Source organism: Dermacentor silvarum, unplaced genomic scaffold (genome assembly GCF_013339745.2).
Source record: "Dermacentor silvarum isolate Dsil-2018 unplaced genomic scaffold, BIME_Dsil_1.4 Seq1069, whole genome shotgun sequence".
Taxonomy (NCBI): Eukaryota; Metazoa; Arthropoda; class Arachnida; order Ixodida; family Ixodidae; genus Dermacentor; species Dermacentor silvarum.
The window spans coordinates 73,784-90,663 of NW_023605525.1; the positions used below are offsets into that span (position 1 = coordinate 73,784).

General features: G+C 44.5%; 1 protein-coding gene across 1 annotated transcript in view; it reads right to left on the reverse strand.

The window, feature by feature from the left end:
- The window catches only part of LOC119434434 (potassium voltage-gated channel subfamily H member 8-like), an 81,326-nt gene that overhangs the window by 37,517 nt on the left and 26,929 nt on the right, over positions 1 to 16,880 (reverse strand). The window contains exons 4-6 of the mRNA XM_037701588.2: positions 16,475 to 16,611; positions 8,994 to 9,167; positions 5,275 to 5,506 (exon numbers count right to left, since the gene is read on the reverse strand). Of these exons, the coding sequence (XP_037557516.1) occupies positions 5,275 to 5,506; positions 8,994 to 9,167; positions 16,475 to 16,611 (543 nt within the window). The remainder of the gene's footprint in view (positions 1 to 5,274; positions 5,507 to 8,993; positions 9,168 to 16,474; positions 16,612 to 16,880) is intronic.

Below are 16,880 nucleotides of genomic sequence, written 5' to 3' on the forward strand. Positions count from 1 at the left end.
AGAACGGAAAAGCCGCAAAGCAGGGACACTACTTGTTTTCTGTTTTGATAAAATGTCGTCTGAAGTGCGTATTGGAACTCCGTTCAAACGGAACCTGACACTATCAAGTTAAAATATCAGTAATACAGTTAAAGATACAGTTAAAGTATCTGTAATCATAATAATGATAATAAAACAAACATTATGCTACGTACGCAAAAGCTGTTTGCGCCGATAGTTTATACGGTTCGTTACCTTGCCAACTCAAACAAGATTCAGGTGATTTAGATTCCAACAAAGCGTTCGATCTGCTTGTGTTTAAGCAAAATCATTCTGTTTCAGAGCGTCAGAATGATGCCGTAGGTAGGATTAAGTGGAGTCTAACTGAAGAGGTTGGAAGCACTACGCATCTCACAACTCCAATTCCATGTGGGAAAATAAATTTGCTTTAGAAATAGATTAAAATAAAAATAATAATTATAATAAAGAAGACACTTGAACAAGCGCGAACACTAACACATACTAAAGTTAAAGAAAAAACTGACGAAACATCAACAACGAAGCATAAAATCATCCCCAGTATTTTGAGCCAAGTGTCCGCACTTATCAAAATTATTTCACTGCACGGAAAACTGTTAAGGTAAAGGTGGTTTTATCCTTGCAAAATTTTGCCGGCATTTGTTCCTCCCGAGCCCCATGTCTTCCATATGTCATTTTCCAATACTTCATCTGAGAAAATCCGATAACATTCAATGATTTCAGACTGCTTGACTGACTGCACCTCCTTCACTTCGTGAACCACAAAGGAACCATACTCGCTCGATGCTGTCCACAATAAAGTACGCCGCACTTTCACACAGTCCGCAGCAAGGCCTACCCGTTCGTACTTTAACGATGGACAGCCCGGTAACAGGCGTGCTACATCTCTGATGTTACAAGTGGAGGACATTGTTGCACACAAACGTAATTTCGCCGAAAACGAAATTTCGCGAAAAGCGCCAATGTTTGAGACGACGTCTTTTATCCGAGCGTGCACTAAAGAAGAATAGATTCAATTCGTGCTTTGGTCAATCTTTATGTCAGCGCCGCCTGCGTAGTGGAGCGTCTACATTTTGTATTCTTACTGACGCTCGCACACGTCGACTCACATAGAGAGAACACTTGTTAGGGCGCTGTTCCTCTATCGTTCTTCCGAAACGTGGGTAGTAACGCCAAACGAGATGAAGACGACAAAAGAGCACGAAACACCTGTCACATGACAATGACAGAAATTGATGAAACGTGTTCGAAGCTGAACTGGAAAGGACATCCCAGTGGCGCATCTAATCCGCAAAAAAAAAAAAAAAAACGAAAAGAGAGAGAAAAAAAGAAAAAGGATACGGGTAAGCAAGGTCAAGGTATATGTGACTGCTCTTATGTACTCGTCTAGCTTTACGACACGTGTCATCGTCGGTCACTGCTGAAAGCAGGTTGTCAGCTCGATAAAGATATCAACTTCTTCATAGCCATGTCGGCGGCATTGTCGGGACGGTCGTTGTTTCTTCTTCGGGTTACTTCTCTGCTTATTGTGGTGTGATACAAGAGCGCCTGCTAAGGGCAGGCACGTGTCCTGGCCAGGTACATTTCGTGAAATTTTTATTTGCTAGTTTCTATACGGGCTTTTGTTGCTGTATTTGTCGAGTTCTCGTTGCAAAGAATCCTCGCGCAGAACTGTGCTTCCACCAGACCACTGCAATTTTTCTTTAGTTTGCTTTAGTTGCTTTAGTTGAAAGCCCATTGGTTTTACTACTCCCCTCCCCCCCCCCCCCCCCCCCCAAAAAAAAAAAAAAAAAAAGACATTGACGTATAATGTGCAACGCTATTCGACGGACTGGGCGTTCGTGATTTTACACAGTAAAATCTGACAAATTAAAGAATTATTCGTCGGACTGGGCTTTTGTGATTTTCCAGAGTAAAATCTGACGATTAAAAAAGAAAGCGCCACGATTTTATTTGGGACTACTGTGAGGGCTTCTAGACCTTGAATTTATTGTCTCTGTTATCCTTGAAACAGGAAAAGAGCTCGCAGGGGAACACGAAGAGCAGAAGATAAAAATAAAGATCAGATAAAAGCCCCTGTTGAAAATATGCAGTACGCTCATAAACGGAAAAGAGAAAGGGGTAACTCTCCATAGCTGTGAAAAAGGCACCGACGCAGTGTGCATTGCTCTACAGCCGGGGTTTCGGAGTTATTACCATGTGCCATCCAGTGCGATGGCGGTATGCACTGCTTTACTAAAGCTTTCGCGGACTCTCATAAGAGCCCGTGCTTGTTCTGTGATAGAATGATTTCGTTTACTGTTCTAGCATCTCACCTTCTAAAGCCGTTAGAACGAACATAACCACAAGTATGTCAACCGTGCTCCCTCACCACATTAATGTTACCCTGAAAATTTTTGCCGACAACACTGCTAACTTTCCTTACGTACACACTACACCAACAGTCAGCTAAGCTGAGAGGCAGTTGCAAACGTTCCTGTCGCCACTTTCCCGCTGTGGTGCAACTTTACTGTGCCGCTTCTGATTAGGAGTTGCTTTTACGAAAGCCTACTTATTCCCTATTGGGATGACAGACACGTTCCCGTCTGACTCGTGCATTTGTGAAGAGACGATCAAAGACGAACTGTGTTTTTAACGCGATAGCGTTAAGGGCCCCGTGTCGCAGAAAATCCGGCGACGACCTCAGCGCATAATAATCATGCCGAACCACATCATCCCGAACCACCCCGACTGGGCGGGCCCTTCGCGTGGCGCAAGGCGTTAGTGAACAAAAATTGAATTTCTCAAAGTAAAATCTGTCAGAAAAATCGTAAAGTACGACTTAACCACAACTTACAGACGGGATAGCGTCGGATTGTAATTTGAATATGCAAGAAAAAAGCCTGATAAGCAGCCAGGAATCTTTGAATGCTATCGCGTTCCACTATTAAAGGCGAAGCTTAAGCGTCCTACAATTCTGATGGTGTTTCGCTGTACATTGGTTCTAGGCAACATTGAGGGGAATGTTGAAAACCGAGCATTTCTAAGTTTTGATCGGGCCCCATGTCGCAGAAAACACGGTGTCGGTGTCGGCGTCAACGGCATCCAATAACGCTATCGCGTTTCACTCTTAAAGGCGAAGCTTAAGCGTATACTCCAAGTTTTTGTTATCGTTATGGGGGGTAGTTGAGCGTGACGTCTTCGGGCTGTGTTAAAGTGGCTAGATCGTAGACCATGGTTTGAGACAAGTGTCCTTGGTACATGATCCATGCGTCGTAGGCTCACGAAGGAAGGAAGGAAACCATTTATTTGGTCCTGGAAGTTGTGAGTTCCCTCACAAAGTGGGCTGCTCCCACGTTGGGACCGGCAGGCAGAGCCTTTTGGCCGCGTCGTGGGGTTGCTGGATGGCCCATAGTTGCCCGGTCAGGTCCGGTCTGCGAATTGCTACCTTTAGGCTGTCCCGATCCTTGGTGAAATTTTCGTTGGTTCGGTTGCACGACCAGGAGCATGTGTTCTAAATCAAGTGGTGTATTGCAGTCTGCACACTGTGTGTTAGAATATTTGTTAGTCTTCTTGGTGCGGGATAAGTGTTTGTTTGTAGTAGTCTTAAATATAGTGCCTGTGGGCCATTTTAGTCTTGGTTGCTAAATTCTCTTCGGCTGAGATATAGGCTCACGAAGCAACGCGGGCTTTAGTGCAGTTTATGAAATCAACTGGTCCACTGTGACTGATTGTAGGCGGGATGGGCAGTCCACATATTCGCACTGCTAGTGCCTCTTTCCCCTTTCTTTCCTTCCTTAGTTTTCTTTCGTTCTTTTCCCCTGCGTAGGACGTAGCAAATCGGACGTGCATCTGGTTGAACTTCGTACCTTTTCTTTCTCTCCTCCTTCATAAGCTGAGAAGCATTGGTCGCAACAACGTCGAGAAAGAAAAACTAAACGAAGCTTTTGTACCTGCTCGACAACTTCCCCATATTGACCAATCTGACATCAAAAATGAAAGGCAGAAACTAGTTTCAGACTTGCAAGAACACCGCACAAACGCTGCCAGAGTTAAGGCGCGTGAAGACAATTCAGTTTGCAGACCAGGCAGTAGCAGTGAATACCGTACAGCTGTGCGCTAAGCACTGTACTGATGTATGCTTCAGTCGATCTTAACAGAATCAAGCTGAAGTCCTGTTTGAACTTTAGGAGCTATTAAAGCTTCGTTTTGACCATACCAGCCTGCTTTTCTCGAGCTACATTCTCTCATGTTATGTGTTTAAAGTTCAAATGCTAAACTTTTAATAAATTTATTGTTTTTTTTTTACGTTGAAACTTGATGTGTTTTCTATTTCATTAGCCTTTATGTACGACATCTTCAATTCTTTCACGTGATTAGCAGCAGCTGCCACTGTTATTTACTATAGTATATTTTGACCTTTCATGTACATAACAATATCCCCGAAATAGATGGAACTGATTAGCAGAAGGCAGCTATCTTGGACTACTGATAGCGCCCTCCTTGCAGTTCTCCCACCATTCCTAACTTTGTTTCCGAGCACGTAATTTCTAAAACCACGCAGTAAAATAACGTGTTTTGTGAGCAAAGAAACAAAACAAAACAAGAAAGAACAGCGCACGAAAGGCAGAGACAAAGACGCATACATCTTGGACACCACAGTGCAGTTGTGTTTTCTGTACCTCTTTCGATGTCCCCGTTTTAGTGTGTGTGTGTGTGTGTGTGTGTGTGTGTGTGTGTGTGTGTGTGTGTGTGTGTGTGTGTGTGTGTGTGTGTGTGTGTGTGTGTGTGTGTGTGTGTGTGTGTGCGTGCGTGTGTGTGTGTGTGCGTGCGTGTGTGCGTGCGGGTGTGTGTGTGCGTGTGTGTGTGTGCGTGTGTGTGTGTGTGCGTGTGTGTGTGCGTGCGCGCGCTTGCGTTAACATTGACGCTCGACCGGCCCCGCGAACGGAGAATCGTGAACCGGACCCATCATCCGTCGGACAGGAAGCGCCGAGCAGACGACGCGACCGATGAGCCTTTCCGAGTTTACGCTTCACCTATTTAATATGGAGTTTCGCATCTGAAGCTTAGCGAGCCAACGCTTAGCCCGATTTCGTTTTCCCTTATTTCCTTCTCCAAATTGGTCTCGAGCCGTGAAAATAAATATATTATTCTCTCTCAGTGCTATTTTTCGTTCGTAAACAACAGTTCGTAAAAAACAAACAAGCAAACAAAAGCAAACAAACAAAAACAAACAGACAAACAAAATACGTTGGGCGCATGCGCAGCCTGACGTACCGATGATGAACATGGCCTCGACGATGACGTCGGAGATGATTGTCCTGTTGCCGTCCAGCTGCGGCTCCGCGGCTGGCGGCGGCAGCGCACTCCCCGCCGGGACACCACCGCCAACACCCGCGGCCGCCCCTGTGCTGCCGTTTAAGCTGGCGACCAGCTCGAGCAGCGAGCTCTCGTTCAGGCCCGCCGCCATCAGAGCCATCCGCCGCTGCTGCTGCTGCACGGTGTGGCTCTGCGAGAATAAGGCCAAGGCCGGAGCGTTGCTGTGGATACGCTGCGGGACTCAAACGGTGTGTGGGGAAGTCCACGGGTGCCTTTTCTCAAGACACTGACCTAAGCGAAGGTCTTGAAAGAAAAAGTTACCGCCCTCTCGAATGCAGCCCGAAGCTGCACGGTGCATTCCGGTAGATGCGGAACCTATACTTTCGCTTTTAGGATGTTCACAGAATGTACTTGGTTATCTGAGTCCGCGTTGACGAAACGTTGTTAAGCTAGAAATTACATATTATTAGATTATATTATACTTTATGTATTAGAGCCAGACACATTAGAAGCACAGGCGCCCGATTAATGGCAAACAACACTTATAAAGGAGAAGCTTTGTGAATTCTGCCCCTGTGTCTTGCAAACAGTTCTAGCGCAAGAACTTTTTTTTTAATTAAATGTATTTAAGGAGAGGTTGGTGCCTATATGTGGCGCCGGCTACTCCTCTTCTCTTGCATGATAGTTGTCCTCAGAATGTTGTCAAAACTCATATAACTCACAAAACTCACAAAACACATGTACGAACGTTCACGTAGAAAATCCTAACTGAAATATAAGTAAATGTTAGCACTACAAAAGAGTTCACATAACATAAATACTCACAAAACTGAAGTGTTCACACACAACACATGAGTTCACAAAGCATAAATGTTCTCAAAACCAAGTTCACAAAGATGATGTTGGGCACTTGCGAATTAGGTCCCTCTTGAATGCCGTGCTCTAATTACAACAGTCTTGTGCGCAGACACAAATGCCACATGAACACGAAGACACAGTAAACATGTAATCAAGAGTGCCTGCTAATAATAACAATACCAGCAATAACTAATATCCGACTCAGTATTCTTGTGATATTTTTGATTCCTGCAAAAATTGTACCAAGGCGCGCGCAGCGATGTTTTGTTGTTTTTCTGTAGGCCATGTACCCAAAATTTTTCCTATGGATAGTGGTCGTCTGTCCAAGCCACGTAGTTTTTCTGAAAGCTTCTTACGGGAAGCGTCATGTTTTTTACAGCGTAGAAGAAGGTGTTCTATGTCTTCTTCAGCCTCTCCACATGAGCATGTAGCACTATTAGTTTTTCTTATCCTATACAGGAAGCTTTTAGTATAGGCAGTGCCTACACGAAGCCTATGTACTGTTGTTTCAACCGATCGGTTAATTTTAAACGGAATATTGAATTCTTTTCCAGGATCAATATTACATAATCTAGAGTTCTGCGCATCATTTATGAACCAAGTTTCCTTGGACAATTTACCGCATAGTTTGTTCAATAAACAACGCGCGTCACTCATTGTTAGAGGAACTAGTGATAATTCATTCTTTTGATGAGCCTCACGAGCCATTTGATCAGCCGTTACATTTCCTATGATTTCACAGTGACTTGGAATCCACTGGAAAGCTATGTCATGTTGCAGATCTTTCGCTGTGGCATATATCTTCTGTATTTCATATGTCAATGTGCTGTTTCTTTTTCTTAAGCTGATTTCATTTAGGCTCAGCAATGAGGGTTGCGAATCACTCAGAATTACCCAGCGAAGAGGTCCTGAATGCTGACATATGTAACGTAAAGCAGAAAGTATTGCGTAAAGTTCTGCCGTTGTGGACGTTGTAAATTGGCAAAGCTTATAAGATTTTTTCTCTTGGTATGTAGGTATATAAAACGCTGATGTAGAGCTTTGTTTCCAGCATGATCCATCGGTATATACGTGAATGCGATCTACGTAGTTAGTGTAAAGATGTGATAAAGTTAATTGCTTTATCGCAACTACGGGCATATCACATTTACGACCTACTCCAGGAATTGAAGTGACTATTTCTGGAATTGTAAGTCGCCATGGGGGATGAGTTGCGCATGCAGGCCAGTATTCGTAAGCAGGTAGTAAGTTTTTGCACCGCCGTATTTCATCATGTATGCGTGCACCGGTTCTACCTTGAAGGTTTTGGCATAATGGATGATTAGCGTGTTGTGTTGCTAAACGAAAAAAGTGACGACAAGTTTCCGTAAATCTTAGTGCATGAAAAGTTGGTTGGCGGGACTCAGCAATTACCAAAGCACTGGCAGATGCACGGGGAACACCAAGACATATGCGAAGGCTTCTGGCCATTAATCTTTGAATGGTTTCCTCTAGATTACGGGATATTCCATGTAGTACAGGAGCAGAGTATGCTATTCTTTGTCTAATGATCGCCGAGTGAATGCGTAATAAAGAAGAGGTTGAACTACCCCATCTCACTCCAACAAATCGACGGAGAATGTTGATTAGGGAGCTGACTTTCTCCTCTAATGCTTTTATTTGGGGAGCCCATGATAACCGTCTGTCTATAATAATACCTAAGAACTTGTGTTGTCGCACAAGTTGCAAACGCTGAGAGTCTAGCACAAGTTGGAATCTCTTGAGGCACTTCCTTGTAAAAGGAAGTACAGCAGTTTTCTCAAGTGAAATAATCATACCTCTACTTTTCAAAAAATCATTAATCACTGTTAGGCCAGCTTGTAACGTTTGCTGAACGGCTTGAGTACTCGTGTCAGAAGTCCATATGCACAAGTCGTCTGCATATAGTGAATAATTCAAGGTAGCAGGCAAGATATGGGGTAATTCAGCCATAACACAGTTAAATAAAAATGGACTGAGTACACTACCTTGTGGAACGCCTTGATTCACTTTATGCTCTGTGCTTTTGCCACCAGCAGTTTCAATATAGATTTTCTAGTCTCTTAAGAATTCCGCAATCCATCTCAGTCTTCGGCCAACTATGCCCAACTGAATTAACCCATGTAGCACGTGAGTGTGGCTGGCTGTGTCAAATGCACGCTTTATGTCTAGAAACACTGCAATGGTGACTCTTCCACAGCAAGAACTTTAATGTTCAGCAAGAACTTTAATGTTCAGCAAGAACTTTAATGTGGATACAGGCCACGAAGTTTGCATACATGTTTATATGCGCGAAATAGCCTATTTCATTTGTGCATACACTGCCTTACTTAAAATGTGCGTAGCCTTGGCTAGCAGTTTAATGTGACCAGGTACATATCCTCCCAATGCTTCGTGGTGCTTCCGTGCTCTTTGTATTTAAGTGCCGAGAATGGCTTCATTTTGAATTTTAGAGCTCTGGCGAGTTTCCGCTCCCGAACTGGCGCGTTACGACTGTCATGTTGTGAGCACCTTGGACGGACGTCACAGTAAAGCAGTATCTGTGGATTCACGGGCTCTTGCGGTTCATATAGTATGGACTGTGAGTTGGTCCGCAAAAGAAGAACCCGGGAGAATTTCGGCCGAATCTCTGATACTGTGTCCCACGACGTGAAAACAACTCTACATGCTTTTAGCGATTTCGCCGCCGTTTATAATCGGCTGCCATTAAGTCGCAGCAATGCCAAATTCACATTGTTCAGTTAAAAACATCGAACCTTCCACTTGTCTCGCGATGCCAACTGAAGTCGTGGACGACGTACCTGCATCTCGCCGAAGCAGGCACTGTAAGGCACGACGACGGCGACGTAGACCGTGGCGACTAGGATGAGCCAATCCCAGCAGGTCTTGAAGGCGCCGTAGTGGGAGAGGATGAAGCGGGACTTCTTGATGGCCGCCGTCTTGTATTCGGGCAGCGCCGTCGAGTGCAACAGGTTCTGTACGCAGGCCGCAGAGAAAAGCGCGCCAGAGGTTTACCGTGCCATCAAGACATGAATGAACTCTGTCGACAATGAGCTAGCCATACCCGCCTATATTTGTACAACTGCACGAAAAGGTCAAGTAAAGTGTCGGGCGTTACATACTAGGGTACAATAAACGCCGTATACAATCGCGCCTGCGCAATGGTCTTGAGCTTTCATAGATTCTTTAGCTCATTTCACTTTTAACACTGGTTGTGCGACTAACATTTTTTTTTGTGATGATTTGTATACCAGGACACAGTGTACAGCAATATATCCCTGTTATCGGAACGTGAAATCCGAGACATGGGCACAGTTTTAAGATTTGTATTACAATATGTACAGGTTATGAAACTTTCATGCATGACTTGCTAAAATGTTTGTATATACTCGCCCGTTATTGTAAACGTAGAGAATACGGTGCTGTTCAAACCTGGTAATCATTCGTTACGGCACCATAAGAACTCGACAAGAGGTTCCACTCAGTGCGTTAATTGAGAGAGTGAATAAAGGTCGTTTTTGCGCGTTGAAGGGTGAGGTACTTTACAGAGAAAATTAGGGGCACAAGTTCAGGCTAAAAAATTATAAGACGGACAATAAAAGGATTAGGTTTGTGATAACCATTTTGGGCTTCGTTCTGACAAATTGGTTCAATAGACAACCGGTAACATTAAGGTCTGAGCACCGGTAAAGACTTTGGCAAACAACCAATCACTATATAATCGTAGTGCAAACCAGGTTATGGAAAGCGAGTTGGAGGAAATGCCAGGAAAACGCCCGCATGAGTAGAATATTGGAAGTAGATAATATTTCTATTCCTTTAAACTATGTTAAATTTGTTTTTCGTATAATTAAATTACTAGTCTTGGCCGCTACCGACGCGCTCCCAATCACTGAGTTTTTTTAAAGCTTGGTGTTTCTCGATAACTTGACTGACGCTTGCTGTCTCTGCAAGGGACAAACTAACTCAATTTGACTGCGACTGAAAAACATGGCACCCGAAGTGCTTAAAGCGGAATGGTTCCGCACTGAAATTTAAAGCGTAAAACTAGCAGAACTGGCGCAAAGGAAGGAGCAAAACCTATAACGGAACGAAAGACCCGCGTACGACTCGGATATATCAGCAACTATTTCGATTGACGATGCAATTGTAGCACATGTCTGAAGCAACATCGTCCGCTCCACACTGAGGCTTAGGAAAAAATATATACAAGATGGGAACAGCGCGCGTGCCACTTAGCGGAGGTATGAAATTGGGAACCAAATAGAAAAGCTGACGCGTCCTTTGAAGCGCTGTTTCTCTTGTCTGATGGCCTCGTCGGGCCGCCTACGCCGATGCCTCCTCGTTCTATTATGAAGGCACTCGCCTTTATACAACGCCCGCGTCCTTCCTCTGTCTGTTGTACCCCTACCACAAGCCAATGTATTCGGTGCGTTGCCAAATTCAGTTTCACCCTATTTTCTTGCCTCTTCGGAATCATGAAACGCCTGCTGCCGCAAAACGGATTAAGAATGGGCAATTCTTCGGTGAGTTTTTGTCGATTGTATAGAACATGAACTCCGTGCGAGAACTCTGCACAGGAACATCGGATAAGAGAACATCAACTATTTCATGTCCAGCGTACTTGGAAAGCACCTATCCAGCTTTTTGAAGGGTATGCCTTTTGCAATATATTGCGATAAACAATAAAAGAAGTGTACCCACTACATGACGACATACTGGCACCGACAGCGAGTACCTAGCCGTATATAGTTCCCAACTCGTTTTACTTTACGTTTTTGTATATATTATTGAAGCTTGCTGCACACGTTCAACCAGACGTGTTCCAAATATATGCGACACGTTTTAATTATTATTATTTTTATCTGAGTTTTTGTTTTGATGAACTTGGCATGCAGAAATGTACACACAGGGCATAATTTTCGACTACATTTCTAGTTTTGGTTCTACTTCATGCGTAAATAAATTGTGCGGAAATCCGCAAGGTGAAGAAAGTTTCATGAAAAGAAACGTTGCAATCCACCCGAGTGCATCACACAGAGCTATGCAAAGCGAACCGATAACTTCGCCAACATTGTGGATTTCCCTGCAACTCGCTTGCTTATCATTGTTCGTGCACTTCGAGTTGTTGGTTAACTCGTTCTCGCCGTATTATCTGCTAGCGTCTATAGTTGGTTTCTTTGGTAAAGCCGCTGCCCCCGGAAAGGCGGTGGTGCAGGGTAATCTTCAACTCTGGATCAGGGCAAACTTTTGCTTCAATTGCGAATTTTTGCCTGAGTAACCTGCATGGATGTCAAACAAAAATTAAATTCTAGAGTCTTACGTGCTAAACCTGATCTGATTATGAGGCATGTCGTGGTGGGGGACTCCAGAATAATTTTGATCACGTGGGGATCTTTGACGTGCAGTTAAGTGCACGAGCATTTTGCATCTCGCCCGCATCGGAGTGTGGTAGCCGCGGTGGGGATCGAACCGATGACGTCGAACTCAGTAGCGCAGCGTCATAGCCACTGAGATACCACGGCTGGTCCTATTGGTTCCCTTTGTACATTCGGGTACACGACAATTTCTAATTTCGTGGTTTCATTTTGTTTAAACAGGAGTATGCAATACCGGGCGTGGTGCAAATAAAAAGAAACATAAAATAAAGAAGTTGGAAAGAGGCAGTAACTTTCCGAGCGATAGATCATTCTTTACAGCATCGCAAAAAAGAAAAAAAAAAAGAAATAAAAAGGAAGAAACTCGAATGAAAGCTCTTCTCGGTCGGTGAAAGCTCACTGAAACCTGGGATCGCATAAGCCGCGGCGAGAAACATATTGCAAAGGTTTTACAATTCAGCACGAACAGTGTTAAGTGTCGTCGCCCTTGTAATATACGGGACCTCGAGTCTACGCGTGAGAATAAGAGCCTGAAATGACTGAGGTCAGTGAACCTGATTGGAAGGTTGCTTACAGCGCGACTTAAGCTGCGACGCAGCGAATAAGAAATATTACGGCGGGCGAAGGGAGATTTCGCAAGAAGGTTTATTAAGAGTTGCTTTACTTGAAGTGCGAACGAAGAGACAAGAAAGTGCCCCCCCCCCCCCCCCCCCCAAAAAAAAAAAAAAAAAAAAAAACGGTGACCGCCTAAGTGTGCGTCGCGCTTTTGAAACCTCAATTTGCCTCAAATCAGTGGAGCAAGGAGATCTGGTTGCATGCCATTTTTGTTTTCTCGAAAAACTTGTAACGACTTAAAGGGTCAGCGACGCATGAGAAACGACATTACTTGCTTGTGCTGAGAGTTGTGTATGATGTCGCGTTTTTTCGACGTGTGGCGGCAAGAGCTATTTAGCAATCTTTACGGCACGTATGGGATCCTCGATAATTATGCTGATGCATACTGCCCGTAGCCATTCACTAGTAGTGGACGTTCTTCTGTGCAATATGTTAAAAAAAAGTGAGCGCCTCTGGTTGCACAGTCGGTTGCATGGTTGCATAGTCTAGCTATGGTAAATGCAGGGCTTATCAAAAAGCGGCAAGTGGTATTTGCTATTTTAAGGCTTGAATTTTGCTGAAACAACACATTCTCAGGGAAGCTTGAACACCAAAGCGAAGCAAGATAAGATTGCATAAAAGCCTGGTGAAGCAAACACATAGAAAACACGAAGAAAGGAAGACGGGATTTCTTTAACAGTCAAAGCCCGCTTTGTATTTATTATTTTGCGTTTTTTTTCAGTTCGTTTCTGGCGCTAAGACGCCTCGTTTCACGATGAAAGGGCGTATTACAATAACACTGTAGAAAGCAATTCACCAGAGTTTATAAAAGACGAACTTGACGAGAGGTATCAAAATGCTAGGGCGCGCCAACATCGCCACCTTCGCGTGTCGCAAGCATCGTATTGAGCAGGATATCACGTCTGCTGTTTTACTGTCCATGTCTTTTTAGTCTGATGGCTCTTGGATGGGGCTGGCTACCTTTATAAGAGAGTTGTGCTAGACCACTGACAAATTTCGCAAGTGACGGCTTTTACGGCTGCAATGGGCATGTAAAGGGGGGGGGGGGGGGATCAGTTCCAGGTTTTCACGCATTCATGCATCACTTCACTCACTTCAGCTACATGGAACCCAGTGTCACAGTAGAAGCTCATCTATCCTACGCCCAAGTGCCATAATGATCCCGCTCAGACCAATTTAAACTGAACAACGCACGTGAAGCACAAGCAGGAAAGCACCTGATGGACATTTGCCATCTATTTAGACGCGTTTTTCTTGTTTTTGTTTTTTTTTTCGAGTTCTCTTTGCACTGTTTTGACCTTTAAAATGAAGCAGAACCAACGCTTCGCTGTTGTGCGCACCACTCAGGCGAGCTGTTCGAGAAACGACCCGCTGTGCCGTGGCTTGGTGGCTATGAAATTTTGGACTCAGTGACAAATTGTGACTCTACACTGTGTGACGTAAGATGGAACGTTTACACTATGCAACACGAGAACGCCTTCGCAGACTGCGTGACAGTGCCCACAGAAACAGTTCTGTTTTCTCTCTCTCTGCGTGTGTGTGTGTGCGTGTGTGTGTGCGTGTGTGTGTGTGTGTGTGTGTGTGTGTGTGTGTGTGTGTGTGTGTGTGTGTGTGTGTGTGTGTGTGTGTGTGTGTGTGTGTGTGTGTGTGTGTGTGTGTGTGTGTGTGTGTGTGTGTGTGTGTGTGTGTGTGATTTTCTCTTCTTTTTTTACTTACTTTTTTTTCTCTTTCTCTCTCTCTCTCTCTCCTGTCGCATCCCTTTACCCCTCCCCCGGTACAGGGTAGCCAACCGGGGATAATCTCTAGTTAACCTCCCTGTTATTCCTTTATTATTTTTTTTCTCTCTCTCTTTGCTGCTGAACAAAATTGAGGATAGATTTTCGGCCGCAGTGGTCGCATTAGATGGTGGAAGGTTACGGAAACCCTCACGTGCTTAGATTTAGGCGAACTTTACGGATATTTTGCAAAATTAACCCGGAGCTGTGCGCTATATGGTGTCGCTCACAGCCAAGTGTATGTGCGGGTTTGGGAAGTCAAAATCAATCAATCAATCAATCAATCAATCAATCAATCAATCAATCAATCAATCAATCAATCAATCAATCAATCAATCAATCAATCAATCAGCCTATCGTGATTGTACGTATTTTGCATCTCCTCAAACGCGCCATTCAGTGTGCAACAAAATGAAAAAAAAAAAAAGTGAACGACTTCAAATGCGGAGCGCTCATAACGCGAACGGTGTTTCAAGGCGTGAATGGCGTTCACCTCCATAGCCGTCCAACGTTCTAGAAGACGCTAAGAGGCTCGCGCTTTGGACCGGTGACATGCTAATCAATATGCGGGTCCGTGCCCCTAACGCCCGTGCAAGTGATGAATAAATGCAGGCTATTATCGCATACGGCGGGCGTTCGCAGGTCTCTGACAGAAGAAAGGTTAATGGCGGGGCAAATGACGAAATTAAGCTTCAAGGAGCCCGAAGATGGCTTACCAGCCTCCTTGACTGCCAGCGAACCTTTCTGGCACCCAATTACCCTAAGCCGATTTGCGGCCAAAGCTTTTTATGCACGAGCATCACGGACTTTTGGGCTGAGCTGCAAAGGTTATGTCCCCCCCCCCCTTTGGTAATAATCCGGTTGCTGTATTCCTGTCACATGCGCAATATCCGCGGCCTGCCGCAAGAGACACGCTTCATACGAATGACCTCTGGCGCCGAAGCCCCGTGTATACCTTACTAAAGCCCACGTGGTTAGCCTACAGCGCAAATTCCAGACAACCGACGGGAGAATGCGCAATTTTAATGGTCCCGAGTTCAGCGCACCGTGCGAGCGACCGATATTTCACCAATATCTTGTTTCGTCATCACCTTGGTTCATTCTGCCTGGAAGGGCCTGGTCCTTTCGCACACCCACTGAATTCGTTACGATGATTTGCTGCAAGTTCGGCGTGCTCGTTTAAATATCGCTGGTCGAATAAGACGGCAGCGATTGTTAAGATACTCGGGAGTAGCAGACAAAGGTTACCAGAAAAGACAGAATAACAAAATATAGAAGAATAGAAGAAGGAAGCGTCAGACTGTCATAAACAGCGAGCCCCTCAAGCGCTACAGCATCGAAACCGGTAGTCGTGCACAACCAATTTTAAGTGCACAAAGCACTTACACGCACAGTAATGCAGCAAGTGACTGGCCGCTCGCAGGCGTCCCTACTAAAATGTTCTGAATGGCGTACAATCATTTCATGTTTTCCATTACCGTTTTATTAAGCGCTGTCTACTTATAGAAATCTGGCGGAGTGTTTACGAAGTTCCTAACGATTCTGTTAGAGTTGCATGAATAACGTACAGCGAACCACATGGAACTGGGGCAGCCGAAGACTCTTCGGCAGGGGTGTTTATACACAATGAGCAAATTTGGATCATCGTAATGTGTTCCGATGTTAGCAAAAACTAGCTGGGCCCATTTCACTCATCGAGGATTGATGCAATGGTGATGCCGCAAAAAGTAATTAACTTGAAAAGAAGTATTTTTTCACCAACGGATCAGTAGGTCTCGGTGGCTTGTTTTACAATATGTTTATGCACTGACAGTGAGGTAAGGTTCTATGTTGGTGTGAGGCCGCATTGCGCCTGTGATGAAATTTCTCTATGCTATGGTGAATAGTAACAGTTTTTCTCACGACTTTGTGCGTGACGCGACGTGATTCCTCTTCTGTACCAATTTTGGCCTGTTGAGTTGTCTTCTGAAGCGGTTGAAAGTGGATTTTCCTTTTGAACATTCTCCATAACCTGTCCTTCACCTTCTCTTTGTTTGTGGGGTTATTGTACAGAAGTATAATATAATAGTTTATTATGTTGTCGGGTACCAGTGTGGCCGTGAATGCCGAGAACCATGCAGCAGACCGAGCACTTTTAGTGATATTTTTCGAGTGTGAGTTCAACGTGACATGGTAGGAACATTTTTTCGGTCGACTCTTACAGTCTGAAACTAGACTGAATCAGCCGTTATAAGACTACGTTGGTGCCGAAGGCTTAGAACGTTTCTTTTGGAGAGATTTCAGCACACGTCTAATTGACAGCTTCGGCAGATGGCAGTTATTGTGCGTTGTTTTCCAAGAGATCACGGAAAATCAGTTCGTATTTTTTTTTGTAACTTTGTATCACCCTCTTGCATCTCGGTACGATCGTAACACGCAATAGCAAGTCGTGGAAGCCTGGTTAACTCTGCTTAATGATCGCGTCCATCGCAGCTCGCAGGCCCGTTTGACATTAGGAATAGGAGGAGGCGCTACGTTGTTGAGCTTGAGCTGGACATTTTTCTTCTCGTGGCGGTAGTGACCAGAGAGTTGGTAGAGGACCGCCCGACTCCGTCGCCTCTGGTAGTTGTTGCTCTGCACGCAGCCCTCCAGATCCACGTTGCCATTTGCATCTGCACAATTTTCGCAATCGACAAAATGTTTGTCCACAATGTTTGGTAATAAGAACGTATTTAAAAAAGAAGTTCTCGCGAGGAAGAAAGTCGCAAGGAACGCACGCAAACTGGTGGTCATTAAAATAGAATGAACAAGCGATGCAACCATGGCAGCAGCATGGTCTGTTACCCGAGACAACTTCCAGTTCATTTCATTTCATTTCATTTATTTACTCTCAAGGCCGTACAGGCATTACAGAGAGGAGTGGCAATAGAAAAGAAAAAAA